Genomic DNA, 12,601 nt, shown 5'->3' with positions numbered 1-12,601 from the left:
AAACATAATTTTTTTTTCCTTACATACCCCCTGTGGTTTAATTCCTTCTATGTTTTGCCCTTTGTGGTTTCATGTAGTATCACAAATGGTACTTTGGTTTCATATTACGTACCACACATGATACCTTGGTACACAATCAATATTTGGTATGTTTGGTATGCCTATTATGTATTGAAATACATGTTTAACAATTGACAACAATTCAACCTTATCTATGCATCAAAAATTACATGCAATTGATTGCACCACTTCAAAAGCCAAAAATCACCAAAACCTAAATGTCTCAAACACAACACAATTGTAACCACTTCATAAATAGAAAATCACCAAATGTTAATGTCTCAAACACATTACAAAAGTTAAGGGTGTGTTAATGTATCAAACATATTACAACTGAAATCCCTATTGAGTTGTCCTAGACTGAACTGGTTGTGGTTCTGTATCAATTTCCACATCTTGTTGTGATCCTCTTTCAAATTGCTCCACTTGTTGTAATCCCCCAGGCTGCAACACCATCAACAAATTAACAAAAGGCATTAAAATATGATCCACACGATAGCAGATCCATTATAAACTTTATGAGAAGCTCACCCTTGATTTCCCTTTGGAGTTTGCAGCCATCCACCTTTGTCTCTGTCTTCTCAGTTTGCTTGTAGTCTGTGCGATGTCCCATGATTGTTGACCAACCGTGCCTGTGTTTTCAGTTGTTCTAGGGGGTAACACTGTCTCCGATTGTCCTCCCTACCACATAATATAAATAAACACGTCAATAATATAATTATAACATTCAATTGTAAATCAAATTATGGTTATTCCATAAGGGGAAAAAAACTCACAACAGTTGGCTTCGGCTTCAAGTTCCTAACCCTTTTTGGCATACTTCTTCTTGATTAGATTTTCTGGCTGGCGGCAACTCCTAGCATTGTGGCCCTTTCGACCACAATTTCCACAGCGGATATCATAACTGATAAGCGCCGAATGTTACACATTCAAGCCCCTTAACTTGTATATGTTAATTCCTTAGCATTGTTATTTGTTTGATTTTGTGTAGTTTTAATGTTTTCAGGTTTTAAATAAAGATGGAATTAATTCCATTAATTTTGGGCGTAAAGCACATTTTGAGAAGACCTAGAAGATATGTTTAAGCTTAACCAATCATAATAGAATACCTATATGATGTGGTTAAGTTTAATCAAATCAAGTGAAGGATTAAATCGGAATTTCTCTACTAGGAGTCAAAATCGGATTGGATTCAAATTTGGATTCTGCATATGTCTCAGTGTTTGGATTATAACTTTTTCTTCAGATATCAAATTGCAATCAAATTTGTGGAGTTGGAAAGCTAATAAAAATGAAACAAATATGTCAGAAATAACTTTTTCCAAATTCGGACGTTTACTATGCCAAAATCTCCCCGAAAAAAAAGACCGCAATTCTGGACGAATTTGGAATCCTTTTCCTACTTGGATTGAAGTTTCAATCTCCTACTTGGACAAGAAGACTCAAGAGACGATTTTTATGAAATTACAAGAGCTTCTAGGCCTCTCTTAATCTCTATAAATAGGTCTCTAAACATTGAAGAAAGACACACTGCTACCTAGAGCAAATTCAGAGAAAAACTTCTTGAAGGCTTGAAGAGTTGAAGAAAAGTAATCATGGCAGGAGGCCATTGCAGAAACGTCATGAGCGGCTAAAAACCTTTGTAGGATGTTGATGTAGCCCTATCCAAGCACAATGGTTTGATTGTATTTTAATTTAGAGAATTTTAGTTTATGCATGTTGGTTGTATAATTATGAGAATTGCTACAATTTGATATTATTCTTCATCTTTTAATGCAATTGTTCTTCAATTCATAATCAATATTGGTAGAATTCTTCTCTTGTCTTAGAAAGCTTTTTACCTTTATTGAACTCAAATCATTCTTATTTTCTGTGATTATAAGAATGATGATTATACAACGGGTTTAATTGACATATGATCAAGAGGATTAGATAGGTCATGCCTAGGGAAGACAAATCGTACTGCACTCTAGTTTAGTGTAATTTAGGTATACAATTCGTACCAACCGAAGATGGGTTATACTTCTCCATTGATTGTATGTATCCTATTAAAGACGTAGCTAATCCATGCCTAGGGAAGACGGGTCGTACCGCATCTTAGTGGTTAGGTGGACGATCCGTGCCAACCGAAGATAGATTATACTTATGCTTTAATAAGGTAATTTCTTGTTTATTTATAACATGCATAGAATGAAATTCTCTAATTAAATATGATTAATCATTGATGTGCGGATAGCGGTGAAGTCAATACTCTACTCTTTCTCTCTCTTATATTTCAATTCTCTTTTACGTTTATTTTATGTACTTTAGTTAATTACAAATTCAACAATCTTTTCTTTAGTTATTTTTAATATTCATAAACTTGATAGCAATACTCCTGCAGTCCTTGAGGTTCGACACCCTCTCTATAGCCTTATCCTACAAGGATTCATCCTATAGCGAGTGGTTATTTATTATTGATATATTTTGGTAAACAAAAGACCACATCAATAGAGTGACCTTAACACTTTCATCTGGCTCATTCTCACTAGCTCCTATTTTTCTGAGCTTTCTTGGCCTACTATGTGTTCAGTTCACTTTACACTAATTGAATCTTGTGATATCTCATAATGCCATGTTAGTAGCTTAATTTTTAATTCTCTGAAATTGTGAAGATGGAGTTTATTTTGCTAAGCTTGCTAATGAATGAGAATCATTGTTTTTGGGACACTTCAATCTTATATATAGCATGATCTTGCATAATGTTTGTGGGTATCAATTCTGGCAAACCCTCACGAGACTTCACTCGTCCACTAGGGAGTCCAAGGGGTTTAAAAGGCTTGTTGCATACGCTAAATGCAATCGTACATCCCACGAAAGAATGATATATCTTATTGTTTTTCAGTTTTATTTCTTATTTTGTATTGCTAAGGGACTAGCAATATGTAAGTTCGGGAGTGTGATAAGCGTCGAATGTTACACATTCAAGCCCCTTAACTTATATATGTTAATTCCTTAGCATTGTTATTTGTTTGATTTTGTGTTGTTTTAATGTTTTCAAGTTTTAAATAAAGATGCAATTAATTCCATTAATTTTGGGCTTAAAGCACACTTTGAGAAGACCTAGAAGATATGTTTAAGCTTAACCATTCATAATAGAATACCTATATGATGTGGTTAAGTTTAATCAAATCAAGTGAAGGATTAAATCGGAATTTCTCTACTAAGAGTCAAAATCGGATTGAATTCAAATTTGGATTATGCATATGTCTCAGTGTTTGGATTATAACTTTTTCTTCAGATATCATATTGCAATCAAATTTGTGGAGTTGGAAAGCTAATAAAAATGAGACAAATATGTCAGAAATAACTTTTTCCAAATTCGGACGTTTACTATGCCAAAATCTCCCCGAAATAAAAGACCGCAATTCTGGACGAATTTGGAATCCTTTTCCTACTTGGATTGAAGTTTCAATCTCCTACTTGGACAAGAAGACTCAAGAGACGATTTTTATGAAATTACAAGAGCTTCTAGGCCACTCTTAATCTCTATAAATAGGTTTCTAAACATTGAAGAAAGACACACTGCTACCTAGAGCAAATTCAGAGAAAAACTTCTTGAAGGCTTGAAGAGTTGAAGAAAAGTAATCATGGCAGGAGGCAATTGCAGCAACGTCATGAGTGGCTAAAAACCTTTGTAGGGTATTGATGTAGCCCTATCCAAGCACAATGGTTTGATTGTATTTTAATTTAGAGAATTTTAGTTTACGCATGTTGGTTGTATAATTATGAGAATTGCTACAATTTGATATTATTCTTCATCTTTTAATGCAATTGTTCTTCAATTCATAATCAATATTGGTAGAATTCTTCTCTTGTCTTAGAAAGCTTTTTACCATTATTGAACTCAAATCATTCTTATTTTCTGTGATTGTAAGAATGATGATTATACAACGAGTTTAATTGACATATGATCAAGAGGATTAGATAGGCCATGCCTAGGGAAGACAAATTGTACTACACCCTAGTTTAGTGTAATTTAGGTAGACGATTCGTACCAACCGAAGATGGGTTATACTTCTCCATTGATTGTATGTATCCTATTAAAGACGTAGCTAATCCATGCCTAGGGAAGACGGGTCGTACCGCATCTTAGTGGTTAGGTGGACGATCCGTGCCAACCGAAGATGGATTATACTTATGCTTTAATAAGGTAATTTCTTGTTTATTTATAACATGCATAGAATGAAATTCTCTAATTAAATATGATTAATCATTGATGTGCGGATAGCGGTGAAGTCAATACTCTACTCTTTCTCTCTCTTATATTTCAATTCTCTTTTACGTTTATTTTATGCACTTTAGTTAATTACAAATTCAACAATCTTTTCTTTAGTTATTTTTAATCTTCATAAACTTGATAGCAATACTCCTGCAATCCTTGAGGTTCGACACCCTCTCTATAGCCTTATCCTACAAAGATTCGTCCTATTGCGAGTGGTTATTTATTATTAATATATTTTGGTGAACAAAAGACCACATCAATTTTTGGCGCCGTTGCCGGGGACTGCAAACGGTTATGTTATTAAGTTTTAAAGATTAAATCTATCTTCATTATTTTCCATTTCTTTTTATTTTTACTCTTGATTTTCGTTTCTAATTTTGCTTTTAGTTTTTCTTTTCCTTTTCCCTCTCAGTTTTCCTCGTTGACCGCCATCATCATCTACAGCAGCTAAATTCCAGCATTTCTACGGGCCGTTTGTAAGCTTTTATTCTGTTTTTATCTTTATTTTGTTTTGTTGTATGATGGGTCGTCGTTCTTTATCATTGCCTTTAATTTCTTGCGACCCCGACATTGAACGCACTCTTAGACAACTTAGATCCGAAAGGAACTCTAATTTGCTAGGAGAACGTACCACTGAGACTATGGGTGACGATAACCATATGGCTTTGAGAGATCATTATCTCCCTACCACATACACTTCTCCCACATGTCTCAAGCTGCCAGATGTGACGGCAGCCCACTATGAGATTAAGCCTAGGACTATACAGAGTTTACCATCTTTTCTAGGACTTAATACTGAAAACCCTTACGACTTCCTCGGTGAATTCCTAGCAATTTGTTCTACCATTAAATTGAGCGGGTTCACCGAGGATGCTCTAAGGATGCGTCTCTTTCCCTTCTCCCTCAAGGAAAGAGCCAAACATTGGTTTCATTCCTTAGCACCAAACTCCATTACTTCTTGGGCTCAATTGCAACAAGAATTTCTGAAGAAGTATTTTCCCATAGGCAAAACCAATGATATTAGGAGAGCTATCACTAGTATCTCCCAATATGAGGGAGAACAACTGTATGAGACCTGGGAAAGACTCAAGGACCTACTTAGATCATGCCCACACCACGCTGTCTCGAAGTGGCAGCTAGTGCAAAGCTTCTATGAAGGCTTGACTGAGCCTAATAGACAAATGGTAGATGCATCTTGTGGGGGAACATTTATGATGAAAAGTGAGGACGAAGCATGGACATTATTTGAAAACTTGAGTAATAATTCCATTCAGCATGCACCCACTAGACGTAGAGTGCATGCACCTAAAGCACCAAAGACCGAAGGTCTTTTTGAAATAGGACATTCTTCAGATGTAGCTACCCAAGTAGTTGATGCTATCACTAGGAAATTAGATCAAATGATGGTTGCTGTTTTTGCTCCTAATTCTACTCACATGCACACATAGCACGCACCATGCTCATTCTGTTCTAGTCCTATGCATCACACAAATGATTGTCCTACTGCAGGAAAGTTTTCTGATGATTCAACTGAGCAGGTCAATGCAGCTTTTTCACATCCGGGTAATGATCCATACTCCAATACTTATAACCCAGGGTGGAGAAATCATCCCAATTTCTCATGGAAGGCTCAAGCTTCAAGTAACTCAGTCCCAGGGGTGCATAATCAAGCTCAATCTAACAGGCAGCCCTACCAATCTTCTTCCACATACCGCCCTTCACAGTAGCAATCTCAGGCCACACCATCTTCTCAGTCAGATTCTGGCATTCAGGCTCAGATGTTGAAACTTCTAGGCGAGATCAATCAGAAGGTGGACTCTCAGAATTAGATAGTGAACTCTCACTCTCAATCCATCGCCAAGTTAGAGGCTCAAATGGGACAGATGGCTAATACCCTCAACAAGAGAGAAGAGGGGACACTTCCAAGTCAGCCGGTGGCCAACCCAAAGGGACACTACATGGTAGAAGGCAATACTTCACATCACCAACAAGTTTAAGCCATCACCACATTGCGTAGTGGAAGAAGGGTCGACAATCAAGTGCAAGAAAAGGTGAATGAGCAAACTGAGATCCCACAGAATCTGCAGAAGGACAAGGGTAAGCAAGTAAACATTGAGGCTTCTTCTTCATCAGCTCCCACTCTTGAGATACCATATGAGCCTCAGGTCCCATTTTCGGAATGTCTCAAGGCACCTTCTCACTTTGGGAAACAAGGAGAGAAAATACAAGATGTGATGGAGGTCTTCAAACAGGTAAAAATCAACCTTCCACTCCTTGATGCCATCAAGCAAGTACCTACCTATGCAAAATTCCTCAAGGACTTGTGTACTTAGAAAAGGAAAGCAGAAATCATATTCCCAAGAAAGTCCTTCTTATTGAGCATGTGAGCTCCCTGATTCAACACAACACTCCTCCGAAGTTCAAGGATCCTGGATCCCCTACAATTTCATGTATCATCGAACAGAGTGAGATTGATAAAGCAATCCTAGATCTAGGAGCTGGTGTGAATTTACTTCCCTATTCAGTTTATCAGCAACTTGGCCTAGGGGAACTGAAGCCCACCACAGTGATTCTACAGTTGGCTGATCGGTCTATTAAGAAACCAAGAGGGGTAATAGAAGATGTCATCATCAAAGTAGATAAGTTTTTCTTCCCAATGGACTTCATCGTACTTGACACTGAGCCTGTTCCCAATCCTGAGAAGCTGATCCCGGTCATCCTTGGGCGCCCTTTCTTAGCCACAGCTAATGCATGCATCAACTGTCGTACAGGAGTCATGGAGATCTCCTTTGGTAATATGAAGGTCAGGCTAAATATCTTCAATGCATTCCAGCATGCACCTTATCAAAACGAGTGTTTCTTTGTGGACAACATTGAAGAATGAAGATTCACTCCCCAGTATTTTGGCAAGGGATCCTTTGGAAGATTGCCTAACTCACTTTGGCTCTGAAGACTTCAACACCAATCAATACATTGATAAAGTAAATGCCTTGCTAGAGACAGCTACCAGTGCATATTTTCATCCATGGAGACTACCCAAGGAGCCCCTACCTCCAACTTCAAGCACTCCTCTCGTTCTTTCCCTTGAGTCTCCACCGAAGCTTGAATTGAAGCCACTGCCAGACAAGCTCAAGTATGCCTTCCTCGGCTCTAATGATACCTTGCCGATCATCATTGCTTCAGATCTACAAAAAGACCAAGAAGATAGTTTATTAGCAGTATTGAAGAAGCATAAAGAGGCTATTGGATGGACTGTAGCTGATTTGAAGGGCATTGACCCCTCCATCTGTATGCACCGGATTCATTTAGAGGAAGATGCTCGACCGTCTCGTGAGGCACAGCTCCAGCTGAATTCCAATATGAAAGAGGTAGTGATGAAGGAGGTGGTCAAATTACTCGATGCAGGTATCATCTACCCTATCTCCGATAGCAAGTGGGTGAGCCCCACCCAAGTGGTTCCAAAGAAGTCTGGCATCACAGTGGTAGAGAACTCAGCTGGCGAATTGATTCCCCAGCGCACAACCACGAGATGGCGCATCTGTATTGACTACCGCAAGCTCAACTCCCATACTCGGAAGGATCACTTTCCACTCCCATTCATTGATCAGATCCTAGAGCGTCTTGCTGGCCAAAGCTACTACTGTTTCCTAGATGGGTACTCTAGATATAATCAAGTGGCAGTTGATCCCCAAGACCAAGAGAAGATGACCTTTAGTTGCCCCTTTGGCACCTTCGCTTATAGGCGCATGCCCTTTGGATTATGCAATGCACCTGCCACTTTTCAGCGATGCATGATATCGATCTTCTCAGACATGGTAGAAAAATTTCTGGAGGTATTTATGGATGATTTCTCTGTTTTTGGTTCCTCCTTTGATACATGTCTCCACAATCTATCACTTGTGCTTCAACGTTGCAAAGAAACAGATCTGATCTTAAGCTGGGAGAAGAGCCACTTGGTGCAAGAGGGAATAGTTCTGGGCCATATAGTATCTAAAAGAGGAATTGAGGTGGATCGTGCCAAAGTTGAGCTGATTGAAAATCTACCACCACCTACTTCAGTGAAGCAGATTTGTTCCTTCCTCGGGCATGCCGGCTTCTATCGCCGCTTCATCAAGGATTTCAATAAGATTTCAAGACCCTTGTGTAATTTACTTGCCAAGGATACTACTTTCCACTTTGATGATGCATGTCTAGAGGCATTCCATAAGCTCTGTTCTATGCTATCTTCTGCTCCCATCATGAAGCCTCCCGACTGGTCTTTGTCATTTGAAATCATGTGTGATGCATCTGATTATGCTGTGGGTGCAGTCTTAGGACAACATGAAGGCAAGCTTCCTCATGTCATCTACTATGCTAGCAAGACTCTGATGGATGCTCAAGTCAATTACACAACAACAGAAAAAAGAGCTGCTAGCCGTTGTCTTTGCCTTGGATAAACTCCGCTCATATCTTCTAGGATCCAAGGTAATCATCTACTCAGATCATGCAGCTCTGTGCCATTTGCTGGCCAAGAAAGAAACTAAGCCCCGGTTGATTCAATGGATACTTCTTCTGCAAGAATTCGACATCGAAATACGGGACAAGAAGGGAACTGAGAATGTTGTCGCTGACCACCTGTCACGGATTATCTTTGAGAAACCTCAGCCTATTCCAGTTAATGATTCCTTCCCGGATGAGCAGTTATTTGAGATTACTTTGAGGGAGCCGCCTTGGTATGCTTATATTGTTAACTATTTAGCCACAAGTCGGATCCCTTCTCATTGGTCCAAACAAGACAATGATCGCTTCTTCAAGCAAGTCCGATCTTATTTTTGGGAAGATCCAGAGTTATTCAAGTATTGTACTGATCAAATAATTCGCCGTTGTGTTCCCGAGAGTGAATTCCACAGTATTCTTACATTTTGCCATTCACTAGCATGTGGAGGACACTTTAGTGCCAAGAAAACTGCAGCCAAGGTTCTACAGAGCGGATTCACATGGCCTACCTTGTTCAAAGATGCCTATCGGTTTTGTCGGGCTTGTGAGAGGTGCCAACGCCTTGGAGCTATGTCTCGGAGGGACATGATGCCACTAAGCCCTATCCTAATTGTTGAAATCTTTGACATTTGGGGTATCGACTTCATGGGACCCTTCCCGCCATCTTTTGGGTTTGAGTATATTCTTGTAGGAGTGGATTATGTCTCTAAATGGGTCGAGGCTGTGGCCACCAAGACTAATGATCACAAGGTTGTGGTAAAATTCAACTAGGCCAACATTTTCAGTTGATTCGGTACCCCACGGGCCATCATTAGTGATGGAGGTAAGCACTTTTGCAATCGGTTTCTCAAGACGTTGCTCCTTAAATATTTTGTCACACACAAAGTAGCCACTCCCTACCATCCTCAAACTAGTGGCCAAGTGGAAGTTTCCAACAGGGAGATTAAGCACATTCTAGAGAAGACAGTTAGGCCAGATCGCAAGGATTGGTCCCTGCGCCTCCATGATGCACTGTGGGCCTATCGCACAGCTTACAAGACACCAATCAGTATGTCTCCATACCGGATTGTTTATGGCAAGGCATGCCACCTTCCTGTGGAACTAGAGCACAAAGCTCTGTGGGCAATCAAGCAGTTCAATTTTGACATGAAAGAAGCTGGCTCTCATCAGAAACTTCAATTGACAGAATTGGAGGAGCTGTGCAATGATGCATATGAGAATGCTCGCATTCACAAGGAAAAGACAAAGGCATTTCATGACCGACATATTCTACCCAAGTCCTTTGTGCCAGAACAAAAGGTATGGCTTTTCAATTCCAAACTCCGGCTCTTTCCTGGGAAGCTTCGCTCCAGATGGGATGGCCCTTTCATAGTCACGTCAGTGTCTCCACATGGCGCCGTCAAATTACAAGACCTAAAGGACGGCACTTTGTTCAAAGTCAACGGCCAAAGATTGAAGCCCAACATAGAGGGCGTTGCACAGAATGAAGATACTGCTTCCATCCACTTGACGGATCCCATCTACTTGGACTAGAGGAGTTTTTCTTACCCTTCCTCATTTTTATTTTTGATTTCTTTGTGGATCTGGTTTGTCTGGCTGAAGACATTAAACTTAGCGCTAATGGGAGGCAACCCACTTTACTAACACTTCTCTTGTTGATTTTCTTGATGCTTATTATAAAGCTGGAGTAGTGCTTTGTTTTTTTTTAGGACAGGCATTCTTGCGTTGAAGTTTGGGGGAGTACAACTAGCCCCAATTTTTTTCCTTCCACCCGGTATTGTATCTCTATCTATACATTGGGGACAATGTATCTTTTAAGTTTGGGGGTGGGAAAAACATTTTGTTGTCCTGTTATAGATATTATGACTGCCTGATCATGCTATTTCTAAGAATTTGGTTGAACTTTAATTTTGATTTGTATTTCATTGGTGAGCTTAACATGATAAACACATGATCACTTGACAAGTGAATTAAGAAGTTTTGTTATTTTCTTTGGCAGCATGAGATATTACTTGTTTCAATTTGATTCTCACAAGCACACTAGCACGTAGTCTGTGGGGTATGAAATTTGAAATCAGTTATGTTTGTTATTAATATCTTGGATGCAGCTGAGTAACTTATTGGAGGAATAACCTTGGCATAAAAAAATAAAAATTAAAAAAAAATAAGAAAGAAAGAAAAAAAACAAAAAAAAAAAAAAGAATAATATTGATCACTTTGAGCTTTTCACTGAGTAACCGGATCTCTTGCCTCATTAAGCATTGAGTAGTCGTGTCAAAAGGTGGAAGTTTACCTTGATTGATAAATGGCTAAGTTTAGCTTCGTAGCCTTTTTGACTCGAGTTAGTAAGTCTTTAGGGTGTTTTACACCTAGTGCCCTAAAACCATCTAGTTTGGGAGTCATTGACCTAATACTCGTTACATGGGTCAATTAGAAAGCTTAAGGGAGCTAAGCATTGCACAACCTACATATATAGAAATAATAATAATAATAATAAATATATATGCCTTGGTTATTTTTTTTTTTCTAATGGAGAGTCCAGCGAATTTTAAGTGTTGAACCATTCATGATTGAGATTAGTATTTGAAACCCCATGACTATGTGTTCAGTTCACTTTGCACTAATTGAATCTTGTGATATCTCATAATGCCATGTTAGTAGCTTAATTTTTAGTTCTCTGAAATTGTGAAGATGGAGTTTATTTTGCTAAGCTTGCTAATGAATGAGAATCATTGTTTTTGTGACACTTCAATCTTATATATAGCATGATCTTGCATAATGTTTGTGGGTATCAATCCTGGCAAACCCTCACGAGACTTCACTCGTCCACTAGGGAGTCCTAGGGGTTTAAAAGGCTTGTTGCATACGCTAAATGCAATCGTACATCCCACGAAAGAAGGATATATCTTATTGTTTTTCAGTTTTATTTCTTATTTTGTATTACTAAGGAACTAGCAATATGTAAGTTTAGGGGTGTGATAAGTGTCAAATGTTACACATTCAAGCCCCTTAACTTATATATGTTAATTCCTTAGCATTGTTATTTGTTTGATTTTGTGTTGTTTTAATGTTTTCAGGTTTTAGATAAAGATGCAATTAATTCCATTAATTTTGGGCTTAAAGCACACTTTGAGAAGACCTAGAAGATATGTTTAAGCTTAACCAATCATAATAGAATACCTATATTATGTGGTTAAGTTTAATCAAATCAAGTGAAGGATTAAATCGGAATTTCTCTACTAAGAGTCAAAATCGGATTGGATTCAAATTTGGATTCTGCATATGTCTCAGTGTTTGAATTATAACTTTTTCGTCAGATATCAAATTGCAATGAAATTGGTGGAGTTGGAAAGCTAATAACAAATGAAACAAATATGTCAGAAATAACTTTTTCCAAATTCGGACGTTTACTATGTCAAAATCTCCCCGAAATAAAAGACCGCAATTCTAGACGAATTTGGAATCTTTTTCCTACTTGGATTGAAGTTTCAATTTCCTACTTGGATAAGAAGACTCAAGAGATGATTTTTATGGAATTCCAAGAGCTTCTAGGCCTCTCCTAATCTCTATAAATAGGTCTCTAAACATTGAAGAAAGACACACTGCTACCTAGAGCAAATTCAGAGAAAAACTTCTTGAAGGCTTGAAGAGTTGAAGAAAAGTAATCATGGCAGGAGGCCATTGCAGCAATGTCATGAGTGGCTAAAAACCTTTGTAGGGTATTTATGTAGCCCTATCCAAGCACAATGGTTTGATTGTATTTTAATTTAGAGAATTTTAGTTTATGCATGTTGGTTGTAT

General features: G+C 38.5%; 1 protein-coding gene across 1 annotated transcript; it reads left to right on the top strand.

Annotated features, from left to right (window-relative positions):
- Nucleotides 1-4,965: 4,965 nt before the first annotated feature.
- On the top strand, nt 4,966-10,333 carry LOC133876140 (uncharacterized). The gene is made up of 7 exons (XM_062314425.1): nt 4,966-5,650; nt 5,834-6,008; nt 6,342-6,576; nt 6,789-7,127; nt 7,204-8,650; nt 8,781-9,556; nt 9,653-10,333. Exons 1-7 carry the CDS (start codon nt 4,966-4,968, stop codon nt 10,331-10,333), a joined length of 4,338 nt encoding a protein of 1,445 aa, XP_062170409.1.
- Nucleotides 10,334-12,601: the final 2,268 nt, after the last annotated feature.

Source organism: Alnus glutinosa, chromosome 8 (genome assembly GCF_958979055.1).
Source record: "Alnus glutinosa chromosome 8, dhAlnGlut1.1, whole genome shotgun sequence".
NCBI lineage: Eukaryota > Viridiplantae > Streptophyta > Magnoliopsida > Fagales > Betulaceae > Alnus > Alnus glutinosa.
The sequence above is the reverse complement of the archived record's forward strand: the minus strand, read 5'-3'. Positions and strand labels throughout refer to the sequence as shown.

Excerpts from the sequence above, each read along its gene's own strand:
- LOC133876140 (XM_062314425.1), top strand. The coding sequence starts at position 4,966 with ATGGGTGACGATAACCATATGGCTTTGAGAGATCATTATCTCCCTACC. Across the intron at positions 5,651-5,833 it reads TAAAGCACCAAAGACCGAAG|GAAAGTTTTCTGATGATTCA; the intron begins GTCTTTTTGAAA and ends GTCCTACTGCAG. Across the intron at positions 9,557-9,652 it reads CTAATGATCACAAGGTTGTG|ACGTTGCTCCTTAAATATTT; the intron begins GTAAAATTCAAC and ends CGGTTTCTCAAG.